The sequence below is a fragment of the Saccoglossus kowalevskii genome, chromosome 19, assembly GCF_978046115.1.
Source record: "Saccoglossus kowalevskii chromosome 19, keSacKowa6.1, whole genome shotgun sequence".
Lineage (NCBI taxonomy): Eukaryota > Metazoa > Hemichordata > Enteropneusta > Harrimaniidae > Saccoglossus > Saccoglossus kowalevskii.
This window is the reverse complement of record NC_140659.1, coordinates 24727041-24749294: the sequence shown is the minus strand read 5'-3', so window position 1 is coordinate 24749294 and position 22254 is coordinate 24727041. Positions and strand designations below refer to the sequence as shown.

Below are 22254 nucleotides of genomic sequence, written 5' to 3'. Positions count from 1 at the left end.
AGAACCAGAAACATATGGGTGTCCTAACCCTGACAGCATCAAGAAACGGAAAGTTGATCGTACTGCAGCATGATTTCAGAAATAATGGAAGGTTAGCTGCGGTTCCGTAGCGCTTTGGTGCGACATACAATCTAATTTTGCCCTACCAATTTCATTCAGACGTCTTGTTTTTATTTTTGTTGTTGTATGTCGAACATGGGCCGGCCAGTGTCTGTCACGTAAATAATGCGGTCGGCAACATAGGGCTATTATTCCACAGCTAATGGAAGGTGAGACAATGTTAGCGAATCGATCGAAAAATACTATAATTTGTGTAACATTCTTACCGGGCATTCTTAGCATTGAGATCGAGTTACAAGACCGAAAGTTACTTTAGTTACTTTTTCACTTTAATTCAGAAATTTCGATGAAAATAAATAGTCATTTTGTGTCGTCATAAACGTCAACATGCGGGTTTGCATGATGAGCACGGGAGATTACCGTTAAAGTCCTAATATAAACCGCATACGTAATAGTAACCGCACCCCCAATTCCGGCTTCGGGGTTAAAGAGTTCTTAACAGAAATTGAAAACTTGAAAAGTACCTATTACTAACCGCACCCCCAATTCAACAAGACCGTGACTGACTTCATTGTTTCAACCAGCTGTTCCAAAACGGCATTGTTCCTAATCCTATTCATTTGTTTCGACAACATGGCTAAAAATATTCACACCTATTTATTGTTCAGCGGTGATAAGATGTCAGACAGGCAATGAAACTGCTTTTGTTCTGGCGGCGACCTCTGTCAATACTCTTTCTGAATACGTCTGTGTTTCGTAAGTTTTAGACAATGAGCTTTTATCACCGTAAAAGTGTTAAACTGAGCATTGAAGAATAATTTATTTTTCGAAAACAAATAATTTTTTGATTTAAAAAAAAAATCATGCCGTTTTCCCATGGAAATCAAAGGCAAAAGATCGCACTACATTATCGGTAAATCTCTTCCGTGTTCACCATGAGGTCGCTGAACTGTCATTAACATATTTAAATGAGCTATGTAATTTAGACACGTGGGCACCATCCAGCATTTTGATTGGTTAATTAGCGACTTGACCTATCCGATCAATAATACGTCCCGTGAGCATTCAAAAACATGGCGGATATCGTATCGGCTGTTTACATGTGACTGAAATCATTCACTTACGGGGAAACTAAGTTGAATTTTACTTGCATCTTATAACAATTCAACGAATTTATTTTTCGTGCGTTATTGTAATCACTACTAAATAATAATCACGAATATCAACACTTCGAAAACAAGTAAGTTATTCACTTGTGACCCGCAGCATGGCCGGATCAAGCTACCGTTATGTGATCATTTGCTACTAAGCAGTGCATTCGTGTTTTTATTTGAAACTTCTGTTAGAATATACTTTTCGTTACCAAGAAAATTAAAAAATAAATGCATATTACATTAAAAATACCGAGTATTTTTTGTATCATGTTGAATTTTTTTTTGCTTGACTGTAATTTTTCAACATTTCGTAACGACTATTTTATAACCAAAATAAGGCCTTTCACTCTTCCCCGATGCCTATTCAAGAGATTGTACAGTGTATTGTTTGTTTTGTGCATGTGTTGTGGACAAAAAATGACCACGCCCATTTAGCGATTGCAATATGTACGTAATAGAAACCGCACCCCAAACTTGAGCTTTTGATCCCAATTTTTAAATTGATACATTGTAATATAAACCGCGGTTTATAATAGGACTTTAACGGTACTTCATAATAATATTGATTGGCATAGTTTTTTTCTGAGAAATTTCCCGTGAAAATTTATTACAGACTTGTGTTCTAGGCAGTGAACTTTTGAATGATAACTATTTTCCCCACTGTTAACAATGTGAGCTTATCATGAATATGTTTAATTAATACTGAGTTATTCAAATAAAGGTTCTGGTGTCTACATATTATATTTTGTTGTGATGTTTTGTTGTACCATCATAAATGGTACATTTTGTGGAGCAGACTGCCTAATTTGATGTCATGAAATTACACACAAAATTAGAGCTCAAGTTGCACCAGCAAGTACCATTTTCAGCATGCTGTTCTTGTTTTCGGCGGACGACAGATGGGACACCTCCCTCTCCCTCTCCTTCTCTCTTCCCCGTTGTGCTCGGTCGCGGGAAAATGCTCCGCAGTTTCCAGACAAAGTTTACTAATACTTTTTTTTCTTGATTAGTAAATTTACTATTACCTAGCAAATTCCAGAGAGAGCCCAGAATCAGAATGCTGAGTGGTACAGCCGAAAGCATCTTACAAGCAATACTTACAAGAAAGTACTTTAGACTATTTGAAGTAGTCCCAGTCATGCAATAGTAAACAAAACTGAAACCAGTCAGCCATTTTGAATCAGAATTGCTTTCACTAAGATGGTCACGATTTAGTTATCTTGATTCAAATCACAAAAGAAAACTGAATGTTTTAATCTGATTTGAAAAACAAAGTTATGTGCATCCTGGTCCCATAATGTTTAAAGTACCTACCAAGTTTGAACAAAAATCTGCCTATACATAAAAGAGTTCTGGTTCCAAAGTAGCCCGTATCATGAAATGGATTACATGTGTGAAGTTTTAACTAGATCGGGATACAAAGTACAGATTCCTTGTTTTCTAACTTCGACCAATCAAGGACTACAAACTTAATGTCATAATCAAAACTTGTGATGTTAAAAAGTGTGTTAACATTGAGATATTGGCATGAATTGGCCACTGGGCTGCAATCATATATACATGTACAAAACATGACTGAGGTGGACATACATTGTATGCAATAACATCTAACCATACACTTTGTAATCATTGCTACTGTAACAATAAGACTTGTATTCAAAATTATAATTATTTGCATTATTTTACTTTGCATACTGTAAAACATGTCTTTTTCGCAAATTTAGTGAGAGAATTCGCTAATGACTTTATTATCAATTCAAAATAGCCGCCAAACAAAGAAATCAACAATGACAAGAGAGATTCGCTAAATCAACATTTCGCTATTATGTCATTTTACCACAATTCGCTAAAATTGCATGCCGCTTTTTCAACATGTCTTACAGTAATTCATGGAAGAACAATTACCAAGAAAATACAAATGTGTGAATATTTTGTTTGCCTGGAATATTTGTTAAGGAAAGCACTAGTGAGCTTTCTGTTGGCTATTGTTGAGAACTAAAATAACTTTCTTCAATAATTATATCATAACAAATTGAGTGTTAATTGGGTTTTCAAGATTTTCTTTTATTGTTTACATTATTGGAAACAATTTGTGAAATAGATTGTTAACATTCCAATCTTTCAAACAATGTGAAATACAAAAAAATCACTGAAGTACTCTTAGCATACCAGCACAAAGGTAAGTAAATTCTCATCAAAAGAACACAATACTTTCAATCTAATATTTTAGAAATATGGGTAATACATCTTAACAGTATGTACATTTGTACTCTATCCCGGAATGAATCATTGCATTTTACATTTTCTCTGTAGACGATTTATATTTTTATATTAGCTTTTTCAGTTAGAAAAGAATGAGAAAAAATTCAAATTTGTGTTGAAGCATTTGTTAATTTATTATTTTTCAAACTGATACATTTTTGAAGTAATAATTATAGCTGCAGTTTTGTATAATTGTAGCTTGTTTTTTTTCTCCTATTTTATCTTTAAGTAATTCTGCCAGTAACTAATGTATAATTTTGGTTTTAATTTCTGATATAATTTTACTTTTGGATATAATCTTTAGTTTCAAGCTTATTCTATGTTCTTTTAACATTTTCCTGACCATTGTTTGGTAATTGAGAATGCAACACCATGTTTACATGTATCATGACTTATTTACTATGACTGTTAAGAGCTACATGGATTAAACTTCCTTTTTGCATATCAAGATTTCGTGCCCAAAATGTAAAATATTTTGTTTAACATTTTAATGTAGTGGGAAACAACCAAGTTCCATACTTATTTGATGACTTTTTATGAACACCGAAGTAATATTTACAAAACATTTAATGGACATTTGTGATTCTTAAATAACTTCCATAAAGCAAAATTGGTATGATCATCATTCTATCAAACAAATGGTAAAACACTATCATCAGATTATTATTATTATTATTATTATGTTTTTGAGGTTTTCTTGAATATTGACACTACCAGATTCCCAAATTTCAAGTCCCAAGAATTTCTTATGATCTACAGTGTGTACATCTTTTCCATAAACAATATCACAGTTAAATTTGCTGCAATGTCTCTTTCAGAACGTGAGGAGATTACCATGTCATCTGCATATGCCAATAAATTACCTGGAATCTTCTATAGAAAGGTGGGTCAGTATGCACACAACTTAGTTTTTCTGGAAGATCACAATTTATTGTTTTTAAGTTTCCATATAGCTTTTATGATCTCTAATCTCAATATTCAGAATTTGGGATTCATTATCAGTCAACAAATTTCACTTTCCCAAAATAGTCCATTTCATTTCAGGGCTTGCAACAACCTCTTTTTGATCACACACACTATTCTTTCCCTTTATTTTATTTTATTATTCACTTCTAGTTGATCATTAACTTCCAATAAGTTTTTGAATCTAACATTTCTAGATTGTACAACTGCTTGATCGTTTTTTTGTTTTTTTGTTTTAATAAATTCTTTGTAATTAATTTTCACATGATTATAATTTCCCCATAACAAATTATTTTAAGGATTCTTTTGCAATAGTTTATCCATTTTCAAAACTTATTTCCTTAAATTGACATGAGGTGAAATCATGCGCTTTTGGTTTGAATTATTTTTACCTTCATTGCCATCCTCCGTGTATCAAGTATTATAAATTTTGTTACATTATCAACGACGGCATCAACATCATTCTTTATAAACTTATTTGTCTTTTTGCAATGTATAAATCATTTTGATAACAGCAAATATGAAATTGAGTTATTCTGTTTACATGAATCGTTTTCTACATAATCTCAAAAGAGTTCTAGCATTTAGAACCCTTGCAATAATATCTCTCTTAGCTTTGTATTCAGTTATCTACTGTATTGTTCTAAAATATCAAACGAATCATATTCTCTTGGCTACTCGAATATGCTGGAGGAAAATAACATGCAGCAAGATATATATCTCTTTTATGTTTGAAATATTGACCCTCAAACTTGACCCAGAAAAAGTAATCTGTATTACTTTCAATAATTTTTATACCCATTTTTAAGTCTGATTTCATAAAATGAAATCCCAATGGAATGTCTCCTGGTGTGATTTGTTTTTATTCAATATTTTGAGTACATATAGTTCATATATGTACACATATGGAACATGATTTTTTTTCACCAAGCGATGTTTTAGTCAAAACAAGAACATCCTGATTTTGAACAGAATTAAAAAAAAAAGCATCATTATATTTTTCAGCTGTTCAAACCCAACTAGGTTCCAAATACCAAAGAGATACAAATCAATGTGTTTTGATTCGACAATCATCTTGCAATTAATTTTCAACACTAAATTGCAAGTAACCAAAACAAAAACAGAAAAGTTCATGAAGTGCAAAAATGAGTGAAAATGGGCGGAAAGGACAGTAAAATGGTCACTGAACTGTACATGAGTTATTATTCAAAATTAATGCACTGGAAGAAAGGACCCATATTCATATTCACCTTATTATGACATTGTGCGAGTTTTTCTTTCATTTTACGGGTATCACAAGGATTATTGTTCACAACCAATTTATCCTTCAGCAGGATGTTTTGTCTCTCCTCTGCTGTGGACTTTGGAACATCATCGTCTCTTATTTATTCTACAGAACCATCTTACAATTTATTTGATTGTATCCACCTTGTGTATCCTTGTCTTTTTTTTATATGGAAACATGGTTGTTTGTAATACTGTAAATGCAACAGTTATTTTCGCTGATAAGTAAAATCTGCTAATTTGAATACGAGAATGTAAAATAACAATAGAACTTGTTATTTCTTTCTTTCATTACTCTGAATACCTTGCTGAAAATATGAATACTTATCTATATGTGTACTATACACCTGTAATTCACATCTCTAGAACACAAAACCTATGAAATTCATACTAGATGACATCTTTTATACCTGCGTTGTACATTTATAATCGCTAAGTCTGGATTATCTGGTGTTATTCAATACTTGACTGTTTTCTTAGTAGAATATACCCGTTTCTTACTCACTATTTACTCATGTAATAATTGCCCTTCTAGTAGAATCAGTCAGTAGAATCCCTGATTAGAATCTCTGATAAGAGTCCCTGTGCTGTTTTCAATTTGGCAGTATTTTATCTTGCTGGCTATTACTTTAAGAATTATTACTCTGTAGCACATATAATCTATTATTGCATTTGTTGACAGTTTTTAAAACACAGATTTTTGAAATGATGGAAGACAACAACCATGAGTGCACTGCGCCCCTGTTCTCTTGTTTAAAAAAATCGAGAAGTTTTTAATGCTGGTACATTGGAAAATTATCAAATTCTGAGTATTTGCATTCAAGAGTAGGCTTCCCGCTCCACTTTCAATTGAATAACTGTACATTGCAGTTTACCAGATGAATCAAACTGTCTACTTAAATCTAGAACATCTCTCTTGAGCTATTATTCATCTCTTGGGGGTAAACCCTAGATCATAAACTTTCCACTGTTGTATACACTCATTGTAATATGATTCAAATGATCATCATTTTGAATAATTAATGTTGTGTCCTTAAATATATCCTTATATGGGTCTCATATAAACAAAGATGGCGACTTTGACTGTTGCGCAGATCAACGAGTACGAACTGACACGTTTCCAAGCTTTAATAAGGCGATTTTCATGTGATTGGAAGGTATTGAAGGAGTCACCTTCAGTAATCAGTGCAAGTCGCGCTCAGGTCAAACCTCATGATTTCCATTTGAAGAGCGCATTGGATTGTGGGAAAATCAATGTTTATCAACACAAAAGTCGCACATGCGCAGCTCGACGACTAACGCGCTTTAAAAATGTTACGATATGCAAACTTAATCTCGCCATCATACATGTACAAATGTGCATGGCAAGAAATGTTTTGTTACCCCTGTTTAGTATTGATCTGAATAGAACTGAACTGAATTTTTGAATTTTTGCTCTGGCTTTTATCCTTCAAAACGTTCTTCTTTTATTTTCCACAAGTTATTTATTAAAATTCAATTCCATCCACTGTAATAAACACCAATTCACAATATTGTATATGTTAAACCACTGTGTTGTGTTTACAGTTTTTTTTCTTTAAAACATTCTCTGGCGAATACTACAAATTCCAATCACCTACAAAAAAAATGTGGGTCAGTCTCACCCGAAAAAACATGTGAACAATGTTTTACACCACTGTCACTTTCATTTGAAAGGCAATATGTACCGGGGGTATATTGAAAATCTCAGCACATAACCTGAACAATTCTGAAATGATTATCAAGATGACAACAAATCACACAGCATTGTCCCTGTCACTTTATGAACTCGTATCTAGTCAGAACAGAGCCATATTACTACCCTGAGGTAGTTTTATCATGGAGACAGTACTATTGTAGTACCAGTACACCATGCCCATCATAATCGTGTACTGATTGGAGCTGCACCACCACTGTCTACTGATATGCTAGTAGTAACACCATTCTTGGATGAATTTGTTTGCTTGCTTATGCTAAATGTCAAACCATTATTAGTTTTGACTAAAGCATCATCAGCGTTGTCGCTGATTGTGTGTACATGTACAAACTAACGAAGAAGGAATTTAAAATTATATTTTTCTGATCATTTAGTGGGAAATGTGGGTGTTGTAAAGAACATGCAGTAACACTTGCATTTATATGGCAGATTTATATGCAGCACAGGGTTTTTCTAGAAAAAAATTACAAGAGGGAGCACTGCAATTTAGCAGTGCCACCAAGTAGGGGGAAATAGGGTTCTCTCTACCAGAGTGTGGAGTTTTTGATATTTCTGAGTTAATAGAGCATTCTTTGGCTTCCTCGGGGCCAAAATTATTATCAGACAGGTCACAGTTGATGACTGTAGCCACATGTGATCCCTGGTCAATCAGAAATTTTGGTTGCCTGAGCATCTGCTCCCCAGCGTAAGGGGACGCATGGCCGCCATGTCCATGAATGAGCCATGAGTGCACTACGCCCCTGTTCCCCTGTTTAAAAAAATCCCTACAGTAAACAGTTGTCACCATATGATGCTATGGTCCTAATTCAGGAAGTTTTCCCACATTGCACATAAGCTCTTGATCAATAAAATATTTTTCCATTGTTAAAATTTTTCCATTGTACCAGCGTTAAAAATTTCTCAAAATTATGCACCATATAACAAGGCTTGTAATTTTTAAAATTTCACAAGCCTTGCCAGAACGTTTCCAGCAGGAATTTAGTTTAGCCAAGGACATTTTGTCCAAAATGGCAACTGGCATGATGGGAATTTTTTTAATTATTTGCCATATTTTGGGTGTACATGTACAAATTAATGTAAATTTAACCATTTCACCAACAGTTCTGTCTTTTCATCACAAATTCACAAAATAATCCTGTTTATATCTCTGCACTTTCCATCAGAAGATTGGAACAAAAATAGCCAAATTTTTTGAGTAGAAACTGAAAATGGACTCAAATTTTGACTGTTGGTTCCAAAATTAGGGTTTATTTTCAATACTCAATGCTGTAGAAATGAATACCCGCCATGTTTTGACATATTTAAAAATATGAGAAAAATGCAGAAAAATTTGGGCAATGAAGTCTGGTGCTGAAAAGGTTAACAGAAAAAAATGAAGTCTGAAGTGATTGAACAAAATTTGGAAAAAATAACAGCAAATTACTGATGTCTGATGAGCATCTGAATCACTGTAACTGATACATTTTAAACATTAATTTTAAATATTTCCATTCTAAGTAAGCACACCAAATCACTTTTATTGATGTCAGTGTATTCCTTTCATCTAAATCTGAGTAGTCAAATTTCAGAATTGCAAGCATTGATCAGCAACTTGTGCTGCAGCACCAATAACACAGCTCAGTTGTTTACCACGACAATGTGATTTTTTGTCTTATTTTTGTTAGGTACATGTAAGTACATCTAATTTCTTTCTACTGTGACTCAATCCCCCAAATAATTTGACACAGAAATGTTAATGACAGAACATGTCACTTATTTACTAATTAATAGTAACAAAAACTGGTTTCACACAAAGGCTCTTGATTTGATGTCACAATTATTATATTATTTGTCAACATTTTTATTATATAATAGCGTAATGAACATGATAATTATATTTTCACTATGTTTTTGTTATTGCATGTTATTACATTATTAACAGTGCAAGAGCAACAAACATTTTTCGGTAATGATTTAAACAATTATATGCATGTATTCCCAGAGTGTAGGACAAAAAGTCCTCCAGAGTCTTAATTCATGTGTTGTTTACTTTTCAACCTATACATCTGGAAAGATCAGTCATATTAGAATAGGTAGTTTAATATAGGTATTGTATATTTTTTACTTGTGAGATTATACAGCAATGAAACATCACTTTGAACTTTTATTGACCCTATACATACAATGCACTACAGGATTTATCTGAAAGGTTTCAGCACCATGTAAATAAAAGAGATGGAAGTTCACATTTTGTTGAAATTGGTACGATGTGTTGTGATGAGTTGCATGAAGTGTTAGAGCATGAATTAAAAGAATACAAATTTAAATCGTTTTTATTTGAATATCTTATATCTTATAATATTTTTTAATTGAATCAAGTAAGCAAATTAGTTGAGTTTACAAATTTATAGTTTTTAGGGTACCAAGTAAAAATCAAACTACTCTATGAGAAAGATGATGTGTGTTGATGGCAGGCAGGAATGTGATTTAACAATGCAAAACTTTGCCCTGATGTTTTGGTTCTGGTGATCTTGAAAAATATGACCTATTATCCAAAACATTGCCCATGACAATCTTTTAGATAAATATGGTAGTAACAATGCAATAATATATTAAGTTTTCCAACACAAAAAAAGTATAGAGAGCAAACAAAATAAATACCAAAACAATTAAAGCTAGGATGACAGGTTTTAGAGAATTAAAGCTGTTATGACAGGTCATGAAAGATTGAAGCTGTGGTGACAGGTCAAAAAGAATTGAAGTTGTTATGACAGGTCATAAAAGATTGAAGCTATGGTGACAGATCTAAGAGATTTCAACCTGTTATGACAGGTCATGAAAGATTGAAGCTGTGGTGACAGGTCTAAGAGATTTCAACCTGTTATAACAGGTCATGAAAGATTGAAGCTGTGGTGACAGGTCTAAAAAATTAAACATATTATGACAGGTCATGAAAGATTGAAGCTGTGGTGACAGGTCACGAAAGATTGAAGCTGTGGTGACAGGTCTAAAAGAATTAAACCTGTTATGACAGATCGTGAAAGATTGAAGCTGTGGTGACAGGTCATGAAAGAATTGAAGCTGTAGTGACAGGTCTAAAAGAATTAAATCTGTTATGACAGGTCATGAAAGATTGAAGCTGTGGTGACAGGTACTGGAAGAATTGAAGCTGTGGTGACAGGTCATGAAAGAATTGAAGCTGTGATGACAAGTCGTGAAAGGATCAAAGCTGCACATACTAAAGCTAATACATGTACTTCATTGAATCTGTACACACTCACAACCATGATATTTTCTTTGGCATAAGTTGACAGGCAAATCATACACACCACAGGTCTTGAAATTCTCAGATTATGAACCATGAAACATAAATGTATGTAAACCAAAGATACAACTGTACCAAAAAATGCATTTTCTAGGAGATTTGTATAAACCTACGACAATATACATTCTAATTTTTCTTAAATATTTTGTTTATATTCTATAGTTCATTTAGAAATCAATAATGCAATCAGTTTAGCCATACATTTACATTTGTAAATGCAGAAAAGTTTACTAGTGACCGTCATTCACAAATTTACATTCTAAATCTGTGTCCGATCTGAAAAAAATACAATGGCTTAAAAAGCATTTAACAGCAAAGCACAATTGCTCTTTTCTCAAAAAGGTAATGATTAAAATGAGACAAGTTTTTATTATAACCAAGACTTACTGTGAAACATGTGAGATCACTGGACACAATGTTCAGAAGGAGCACTGAAGTCCATTTTTGGTTTTTATTTACACTTACTGTTGGAAAGACATAATTTGTACTATAATGCAATGTGCAGTTGATAATGTATGTTCGTATGTACAGTGTATGCATACAGGTGTTTCAGTTTCTCAAGCAAGTGCATGAAAATGTATGTGTATGTAATTGTGTACAGGGTACATACAATTTACAAAAACGCTCACTCATTTATTAGTTGTTTTCCTCATGGACAATAATTCTTGACAAAATGAAATAAACTAACAGTACTTACTAAGGAGACAACAGTTATATACAGTTGTACCACTAATTTGTCAGCTAATTTTGATGATCCTGAAAAATACTTTCAGATTTGAAAGCAAATATGGAATTCCTAACCCTGTTCTGAACCAGATTAGAATAACGAAAATTACAACACTTTGATAATTTCAGTATAATTTATCTTTGAGCTGGAAAAACATTATTTATTTAAAATATTTCTTTTTTCAAACTGTTTTCAGGTTATCAATGAATTACAATAGGAAGCATGTTTTCTATAAGGAGTTTGTAAGACCATGAACTTTGACTGTCGTTTTTCATCACAAACTTGTCTATATATTACACATCCACACCTGAATGTATCAGATGCAACAGCAAACACAACAATCCCTTTCTAATTATCTTTTGAGTAGCATTAACGATTGTAAGTATGTTTATCACTATATCGAAATTAGCATAATTCCTCAATTGAGCTGACGAGCATCAGTGAAAAAAAAATGTTATGACGTAGGGTAAACAAGTACCCGTGGATGGATTATCGGAGCCATAAAAACGATATGACCAACTACAAATCGATCAGAACTGTGGTCAGCCACGTGAGATGGTGATTTGGATTAACACACAATCCCAGCATGAATATAGCAACGGTGGAAAGTCGAAAACTAGTTTATTACTCGAGTATACTGCATGTTAATGCAGATTGTAGTTTGTGTTATTTTTTTACGTGTAGTGAGCGATAAATGTTGACATGAAAATTATTTTAAGCAGTGAGACCTGGACAATAAACACAAACCACGTCATATGGATATTTAGAGCTTCATATATAACGTCAGCAGAATATTTTAAAAGCGGATTGGAGGCAGAGATGTCCACCAAAAAACATTTTTTCCCACCCATTAAACTTGCCCACAATTTGGATATTTTTACGCAAAGACAAGAGCTCCCCATGATCGGTGGAGGAAAACGTGTCTGATGTTCCGTGACAATGACAGTGGTCAACCGTAAGAGTAGTTAGATAATACTGACCTTTCTAGAGATGTGCACGATCGTCAGAAAACTGCGACAACATAAATAACAACCCGAATAAAATCAAATATATGCTCCGGAACTAGTACAAAAGAGAAAAGACGATCGCCATGTTGGATCTAATCAATACGCATGCGCGCTTTTTGAAAATGTCAGACCCATGAAACGAAGTCTGTGATTGGCTGTCACGTTCCCGTCGATGCTCATTTGTCTGAAACCCTATTGAAAGTTGCCTATGTTCCTGCCGCGAAGGAGTTGAACATGTCCCATAGTTTGGCGGCACAAAAATAAGAGAGTTCAATACCAGACTGTTCTATGGTTGGCGGGATAGAAACAATTGTGTTAAATACGCGACTATTACCGACAATAAAGAACAGAAAAAAACGAAGAGGAAGCAAAACAAATTAGCAGTAACAAATCCAATCATTTTAAAAATAGGCCTAGAATTAAAATCCTAAATATATTTTAAAGAATCAAAATTTTCCTCCAAAATTCAGCGTCTGACACATTTGCCGAGAAAAAATTGTCATTCCTTTTCAAATTGCAATATGTATACATCGGGAGTATAATTACCAGTTACAATTAGACAGTGTGTACGCACTAATTTTCTAGTGGACGTCTGATATAATACCAATTTACAACACCGTCAACAATTCGGGAGAACATCTCCAACGTGTACTCGTAATGTAGTTTGAAATTACAAACTATTCGTTGTTTTCTGTTATTATTATTTTATTATAATCAATTTAAATACACTCCAATATACAGCAATAAAATTGACAACATTTGCATCTACGTACATTAAAAAAAGAATTTAATTAAAATTAATGTAGTATACCGTACATGATACTCGTACCCGCATGTCTGAATGCCAATGCGGTTTGTGGCTGGTCGTATGGTGGCGCTATAACAGAACAAAATACACAATATCGTTTCTCTGACGCCAAAACATTAATTTAATATATTAAAAACAACTGCAATAATTGACGCCAAATACGCAAAGGTAGTACAGTTATACTACATCATAAGCAGATAACGTATTTGACGAAAAATACGTATATATAAATTATGGCAAATTTACATCGCGTGGTGGCGCTATGCTCGCAATACCAATGTATGGATGTATATACGTTGCCATGTCGCACGCGCTTTCTATGAGGACAACGCTTTCTTGTCTTAAATATAATATTAATGGCAAGAAACTTACAATGGCACGAATAACAATTAATATGTGGATTTGGAAAGACAATATACCATAAGACGGATAGAATAATTATATAATTATATAAGTGACTACTACTATTTTTTTTTACAAAACGAGATATTGTACCATAAATGAAATGATCTCTAGCTTCGTATTTTTACTTCGCATATTGGCTTTATTTTTTCGTACAGTTTTACTGAAAACACATCACATAATTGAATCCCCGTCTTTACCATGTAAAACACGCTCAAACAACGTACGTACATCGACCACAGAATATCACATACTTTGAAGTGATACACACTTACACATACAACATTGGTTTGATGATATCATACTAGTCCTTGGCCCTGAGAATTTAGCCATTTTAGCATCACAGACACAGAGGGCGGTGTTTTCTCTGTTCCCATGTGATGTTTCTTCACTTTATTCGAATATTCCTCACATCAGAGTTTTGCAAACCATTAAATATTTCATGAAATTGTGAGAGCATTTGTTGGGCGTAGCTCGCATTTTTCTAAATTGTAATGATAATCCGGCACTGTCTACAAACACCAGGATACGCTACGGGAAGGAGAATGGCTCCGTGTGTACGGCCTGGTTAGAACGTGAAATTAGAACCCGTTGACCACCTATATATTGGAAAAAATTAATAGACTGACTTTTTTGCTACTTGTCCACGTTAGAAGAATGAACTGGTTTTATTTTAGACTATCTTGATTGAGACAAATCAGTATTAAATTCACAGGTCACGCTATTTATACACCCACTGATTCGCACAATTGTTTAGAATTTAGTTCATTTTTGCACCACGAAAAAGGCCACACCTTATGGTCATGATGCAGCCATACCGAAGACGGGAAACTTAACTTCTTCACAGCCAGTTCAAATCAGACTCCAAAATTTGCATTTTTTCAACAGTTATTCCGCTTTACATCTATTCTTACTTGTACCATACTACATTTTAATTTTATATTTGTAGATTATGTGCTCATTTCAGTGGCATCTCATTTGCATACTTTCCCTTCACTAATGCATTTGTCATTTTTTATTGCTTTCCTTGAAGACCATCGTTTGCAACGTTCGCATCACAGTTCGGCTTCCTCAGTATTTCTTTTTTTAATTTATCTAGTGACGTTGTATGCTCCATTTACAACATTGTAATTTATGTACTATTGTGCCCGTGATTAAATAATTGTTTACGCCTAAATGAACTATCATATTGTATAATTGTTAAACAAATATACAAAAGAATGTACAACTTAGACAAAAATGGGAAAATGTCATGGCAACAGACAATTTTATTTTTACTAGTATATGGATTTGACGTTGTTTGATTAGTTAAGGGTTGGGATATGTACAGTTCAAAGCTTTTCATGGCGAAACTTACGCTGCAAAACTTAGTACAGCGAAATGTGCGTTCGTAACAAACTACGTATATATTGTAATTTCACTAGGTATGTTAGGAAAACATATTTTGGTAATTCAGACGTTAAGCAAAGGCATTACACTATCGTAATCTCTTTGTTCAAACCATAAACTACTAGTATGTGTTGAGAATTACATATTTAGAAAGAAAGATCCCATGCACTTTATTCATTGAATGCAATCGAAGAACAGATTCTATTTGGTCTTCGAGTGTTCTTTATTCCATACACTATCATATTGATATTTTGGCATATCCCGACTCGGGAAAAATAAAATTAATTAGGGATGAAGCCTTCGCATGGAATTCGTGAAAGATACTAGTATTATGTTATGCTATTAGTCATACGGGCATGTAGCCAGGTAAGACGTTAAATTCAAAATATTATAAAACTGTAGGATACCGTCAGAAAGCGTGTTCGCCTATTTAGTTTTCAAATATAAACAAGTAGCCATATCTAAACAAAAGTAGAACCCAAAGTAGACTGACATAACCTGGTCAAAGAAGTGCTTAGGCAGGTAACACATGGAAACTGTAAAAGTTATTGAACACAAACATACATACATTTATTTATTTCTTCATACATTCATTGCACAAGTTAAATGTATTACACGATACTTAACTATCCATACTCGCGTAACAATCAAATTAAATATTTTAAGATTATAAGTGAAAGAGTCAGAAAAAACGATATAGATAATTTTCACTCCTTTTAATTGCGTATTCGCTTCTTTTGTTTTTTATCACTCTTTACGAAGCCCGCCCTCTAACGCTCAGTTTACAACGAACAAAGGCGTGAACAAAGTTACAATGTAATAACTATGACTTACAGAATCTATAACCCGGGACCCATTTGTTCAGGTGTTGTAATATCAATATGTCAATATTTAAAGAAATATATAGGAGCTGAATATGTCACAAATAAAATGGTGTATTATATAACATCAACACCAATTGAGTTAGATATTATAATTAAGAAAAAGAAAATATTAATATATATATTAAATATTATTAAATAGGTTATTCCAAAAGATTTCGTCGTGACTCCATGACACTGACGAGGAATTGCTTCGTCAGTTTGTCAATGGCTGTATTAAAATCGTTATTGTAAGAAATGCAATTATCGGAAGATGGCAATAAATATACACACAGGATAACATTATTAATTGTTTAAAAATAGCAACGATGTTCGTTCGCACACAAAGTGAGTAGTCGTTTAATGAAATAATTACCTACATATATACGCATGACCCGATATGTACCATTAATTCAACGTGTATGCGCATTTGCCGGTTTATTAATTCATTTAACACATGTTGCGCGAAACTATTTGGGGGTGGTGGTACGATATAGGATATAGGTACTTCAGCAAGAAATATAGAACAAACATAGTACAAATCAGTTACAAATACACTAAATTCTTATCATTATAATTGCTTAAATATGTTCAATCATAGGAACAAGTTAGACCGATCTGATTAACCTCTTCTTAGCACATGCCTTATATGGAAATGGATGGTTAACAAATATACTACAAAACCCGTCCAGGCGGGGTGCACCCTGTTCCGGTGCAGCGGTGAACTCAAAATTTTGAAACAATGACACAAACAACAAAAATATCTGAGCTTTGGCTAACGATTCGCCGATACACATACGTCGGCCCGCGGAGAAAGGCATGTAACTTTGGCTGGGTCTCGGTTCAAATTGTCCGCTCTCGGTGTCAATGAAGCGACCTTTGTGAAGAGAGAAAAGAGAGAGAAAGAGATAATAATCGTTAGAATGTGACGTATTGGTAACATATCGGCATGCAACACAGATTTGTTAATTTAAAGCCCCCTATTCGATATGGGTCCCATACGACGTATACAACGCGTGTAAATACATTGTTTATTTACATGAAATCCGCTACATGTTTACTGTGTCGATTCAGCTTTCATTTCACTGGCGTTAGATGAAGTCGAATGTGATAGGCGCTTTACATTAGTAAAACTCTATACGAGCGCCCTCAAGCGACTGATAATAAAAATACTTTCTGTTGTCACTGACGTGGTGGGAAACATGACCGTTATTACACACGCCGCTTCGATAAACAGTAGAAACTCACCAGGATTAAACTCTCTCGGATTATCCCACTCTTTGACGTCATTATGCAGGGCCCACAAATTAACCATGACCAACGTGTCTTTAGGTATTCGGTAGCCGCCTTTGGTAATAAAAACAACATTCATGTTAATTGTAAAGGTTCGTTGTCAACTCCATATTTTCTAAGGGCATCCGCTAAACGACAGAATGCATATAAAGTTTGTTTGCATAAGAATTAATGACTTTGGGGTTTCGCCATCACTGAATGCACTGAATGAGCGGCCACACATGATGGGAGGCACGGTGAGGTACTATAGTGAGAACACGCGCAACAAAAAATCTAGGTACTAGTCGAAGAGCAAGAACGTACAAAACAAAAGGTATTAGCACTAGAGTGAGAACATACACAGGGAAATCATGGTGTCTGGATACTAGAATAAGAACACGAACAACTTGAAGCATACAAGTACCCAAGTAAGCAAACGCACACATATACCAATCTTTAAGTTATCGTTGAACTATTGTGTGGTTGATGTAAATATATATCCTCTATACCCTAACACCAGAACTACACCGGGACACACCCGTAATATATAACATACCTATAGATGAATCTACACAAGCTTGATGTGGAATTGCCAGGGGTGCCACAGTCTGTATTCGCATAACTTCATTTATGACAGCCTCGCAATAGGGAAGACTCCCCCTGTCACTAAGGCGTGGTGTGCGCTCATACCCTATGACGTCGACAATTTCCTTGGCGACTCTTCCTTGGATTTCAGGGTAGTTCAACATGTATACAAGACACCAATTAAGGGATATCAAAGACGTATCCACACCAGCTGAAAATAAAAAAAAAAAAAAAAAAAAAACTTCAAATCTCACAATATCTCACTCTTAAATCACGTGTGACATTTCGACCACTGACCATTAATAAGAAGAATCATGTCGTTTTCTGAACCAAACATTCTGAAAATGTTGTTGTAAAATAGTGTATATGTTAACTTTGATGTTATAGAACGTTAACAGAGGTGCATCAATTATGGATTATATAGGAACCTCCCACTTACCACCAAACATATCAGACAATGTCTGTACCATGTGCGTCTCTGTTAAAGAGTCGATGTGCTCTGTATTATCCTCAATGGCGTCATTTCTGGCTTTGATCAGGCGATCTGTGAAGTCCCGGATGTTACCTATAGATAATGAATGTACTGTGTAGAATTCAGGGCTAACAGTATGATACTCCCAAATGAGAGATTTCCACATATACAGGGAATGCAATTCCGTCACAGCTTTTCTATATCACGTTTCGTTCTATATAAATATCAACTTTTCAAATTAAAAAAACGTTGTCCACCATTTTGATTTTCCGGCAAGGAATTGTGGGTAAAAAATATCATCACAACATTTGTTGCAAACAAATAAGAAAAATGGTTTTATCCGCGACTTGACAATACTAATTCAAAAGGGTTCACATTTTCAGTTTGCAGGTTACTCGTGTATATCATTATAATAATGGAAATTAGAATGTTGCAAAGACAGAAAAGTAAATATATTGGTGAAAAATAAATAAATAAAAATGGTTATGTTCGTCATTAAAATAGAATTACATTGTTGTTCCCCTTTGCGGTCAATAACCTAATTAAGCTACTCTCATCGACCAATTGTAAAACAATATTTAAAAAATATGTGAGAATTTGGTAGAAACACGTAAAAATGTGTATTTTCAGTTTGTTTGCCACAACCATTGTATTTGTATGGTTGTCACCGGTATGCTACCTTAATCCTAATGTTCAACTATTTTGAAGGCCTTTATAGACGAAATCGTGTTTTTTTTCACAGCAAATACTATGACGTCATATTTTACCCAAAATCCTTTGTTGGAGAACAATATTGTAGATTACATATATACTGATGAAAAGTTGAATATATCTAGAAAATGAAGAGTGATATGAATAACTGTGAATCCAACTCTCATTTATTTGTAGAGCTTTTCCACCTTGAATCGTTATTTTGTTAGCATTTACTTACACATATGTTACGGGAGATGGGAACAATTTAACATCATTGTGTTGTTTGACAGACTTTTATTATACAAATACAAAGCAAGCACGACTAATGGAAATCGTCGTGTACTACTAGTATCTGAAAACACAGCGTTGAAATTGTAACACGTAATCGAGAAATATGGGGGGGGGATGTTACGTCTTGGAAAGTATGGAACTGTAACTGAATTGAAGAGTTTCATCATAAATATATGACGCATGCGCAACATTAATCTTATGTGACGTTTGCTCTCACAATATTATGACATCATCGTATCGATGTCTTATTGAAAAATCCATTCTAGTGTTTAATATTCGATTAATATTTTTAATGAATGAAATGTTAGGATGTTCTACACATATTGACATATTTGCATATCATAAATATCTACAATAGTATATGACATATCATCACGTGTTTTCAAGTAATAACATAAACTAAAAAAAATAATAAACAATAAAAAAAAGAAAATCGTGCATCTAACTCACAGTCAGCTGGCGCACACGTGTTAATAAAATAAATGCGATATTTACTATGGAGGCCGCCACCTTGAATGCGTCATAAAACTAAATAAAAGATTTAGTTTTATGCCGCATTCAAGATGGCGGCCCCATATATAGTAAATATCGCATTTATTTTATTATCACGTGTGCGCCAGCTGACTGTGAGCTAACTCACACTTAAACAAAAAAACAAAAACGTGACACAGTAAAGTTTGACCTACCTTTATTGTAAGTAATGTAGTGTTCGTGAAGTTTTCTTCGTAACAGTGCAGTAAACCTACGAGTGATATCAGCCACTGTTCTGGGTCCAGCTGTGGGAAGGTATTTAGCCCAATGTATGAAGTCAGCTAACAAACCATTGCCAATTCCTACTGTCATTTCATCCGTGATTTTGACGCATTCGAGAAATTCTTTATCCTTCAAAGAGTAACTAAACAAGCCGGTAAGTGAAGATTGTGCCACTATGGGGATCCAACAATTTAATGGGTTGTCATTTTGAAAATGATACAAAATTCAAAAATCTAGCAAGTATGAAAGCGATACTGCGGAAATCGTAAGAGGAGACCGACGATTTTGGCGCCAAAATGTGGAAATTCTAGCCAAGATTCGACCTCTGACCGCCATCCTAACCATTTAAGGTCAAAATGACCCGAAAAAGTTTTAGTCCCATTGTTTATCACCGCGTTTGTGTCTCTAGAAATTGACGCATGCGTCGTGTAGGTTCGTGGCGGCAACATGTCCCTGGGTACTTGGCAATCGGAAAGATAGACACGGAGAAAAGTGTTGCTATAGCACCACACATGTTTATCGCACACGAGATTAAGAGAATCCTACTATACTTTCCGTGCAGGTTGCTGCAGACTTACTTGCATCCAAAGCACAGCGATGCCATTATATTGGAAATGAGAAGCATCAGCATCGGCTTTACATCAATTGGTATATCTTCATTTTCTTCCAATAGTGATTTGAACCTCGGGAAAACTTGCTCCGTGACCAATTTCTCCAGGGCCTCACCACTGGCAAAAGCTCTATCATTGACGTAATATCAACATTATTGATTTGTGAGTGGTACGTACTATTCGTAACTTAGGTCGTAAAATAGGCCATGTTTAGTTTTATCGCTGATTCGCTCACTTTAAAATATACGTGATCGTACTTGATAAATTCCTTAGATGTATCTACCGTTGTCACAATATATTTGCAATATATTCAAAGTAGATAGATGATCTGTAAACCTGTAATAGATCGAGTTATCTGCAGCAGAGTTTTGATCAGATTGAGAGGGCTACTGCGAGGGTCCCACCAGAAATATCTTTATCGCCACTTGCAATTTGTTTACCAGACGTAACACGCATTGTTTAAATCTGATGTGTTTATTTAGTTTATTTTCGTTGTAGTTCACTATATCTTGTATTCACTAACACTAGAAACTCAGGCTAGCGTAACTAGTAACACTACTTTTGTTTTGTTTTAAATTAAATTTTCTTTTGTTTCTTCACCGTTCATCGGAAGAATCAGATAACAAACAAAAAAAAAGAACAACAAATACACACAAACAAATGGCAGTTGTACATCTGGGTCCATCTACATCCGGGATAGTTACCTGATTGCTTCACGTACCAGTTTCCTGTGTAGTTTCCATGTTGGTCCGTATTCACCGAATACGATGTCTTTGCGGCCTTGTGTGAAAATATAAGCTGAAATGAAAACAAATTGAAAGACCGTTTATCTGTTATTTCCTTGAGATGGAACATTTCTTGAGGTTTCAGACTTACAACTAATTTTTATTTTTATTTACGATACTGATTAGAACGTCAACACTCAAGAAATTTCACATTTGACTCACAACTCTCGCGATATCATACAATAGCATCACAGCGACATGTGTGAGCTTTGTGACAAGATTCGATTTTTTTTTTCAAAATGCTGAAATTGTAATCTTACTTGAATACACATACGGCCTCCCGGCAAAGTCATTCTGCTTTCTCACCAAAGCCTCCTTAACCAATTGCACGTTGTTAAGCACTACAATTTTGTGACTCCCTAATTGGATTGAAAATATATCACCATACTTCTTTGCCAATTTCATAAAACTTATTTGTGGATTTTGGCCGATACCTTCCGATAAAAATAAAATCGTGTTTAGATTTCTGAGACAGTATACAATCAATACCAATAGATAATTTGTAGTAATTATTTACCCCTATAGACTATTCAGGGCAGTATACAATCTATGCCAATATACCATCTACGGTAGTAGATAACTGAAGAAATATACAATCGATGATGGCAGTAGATAACTGAAGAAATCTATAGCAATATACTATATGTAGCAATGAACTATTTATGGTAGTATGCAATATATGGCAACACAGTTTTGCGATATCATACTATCTACGGCCATAAACCATCTATGGAAATGAACCATCGAGGGCTACCTTCACGATATCATACTATCTACGGCCATAAACCATCTATGGAAATGAACCATCGAGGGCTACCTTCACGATATCATACTATC

General features: G+C 34.3%; 3 protein-coding genes across 3 annotated transcripts in view; all 3 read right to left on the bottom strand.

Annotated features, from left to right (window-relative positions):
* The window catches only part of LOC100376151 (wings apart-like protein homolog), a 35538-nt gene extending 22953 nt beyond the window's left edge, over positions 1 to 12585 (bottom strand). The window contains exon 1 of the mRNA XM_002731451.4: positions 12470 to 12585. The gene's annotated coding sequence lies outside the window, so the exon portion shown is untranslated. The remainder of the gene's footprint in view (positions 1 to 12469) is intronic.
* Positions 12586 to 16360: 3775 nt separating this feature from the next.
* LOC144362041 (steroid 17-alpha-hydroxylase/17,20 lyase-like) lies at positions 16361 to 17281 on the bottom strand. Its single transcript, XM_078013641.2, has 2 exons — positions 17204 to 17281; positions 16361 to 16832 (listed from the first exon to the last, which is right to left on the bottom strand). Exons 1-2 carry the CDS (start codon positions 17268 to 17270, stop codon positions 16564 to 16566), a joined length of 336 nt encoding a protein of 111 aa, XP_077869767.2. The 5' UTR covers positions 17271 to 17281; the 3' UTR covers positions 16361 to 16563.
* Positions 17282 to 17323: 42 nt separating this feature from the next.
* Positions 17324 to 21710, bottom strand: LOC100376306 (steroid 17-alpha-hydroxylase/17,20 lyase-like). Its single transcript, XM_085493763.1, has 7 exons — positions 21692 to 21710; positions 21337 to 21430; positions 20600 to 20761; positions 19955 to 20163; positions 18252 to 18377; positions 17784 to 18023; positions 17324 to 17376 (listed from the first exon to the last, which is right to left on the bottom strand). Exons 1-7 carry the CDS (start codon positions 21708 to 21710, stop codon positions 17324 to 17326), a joined length of 903 nt encoding a protein of 300 aa, XP_085349889.1.
* Positions 21711 to 22254: the final 544 nt, after the last annotated feature.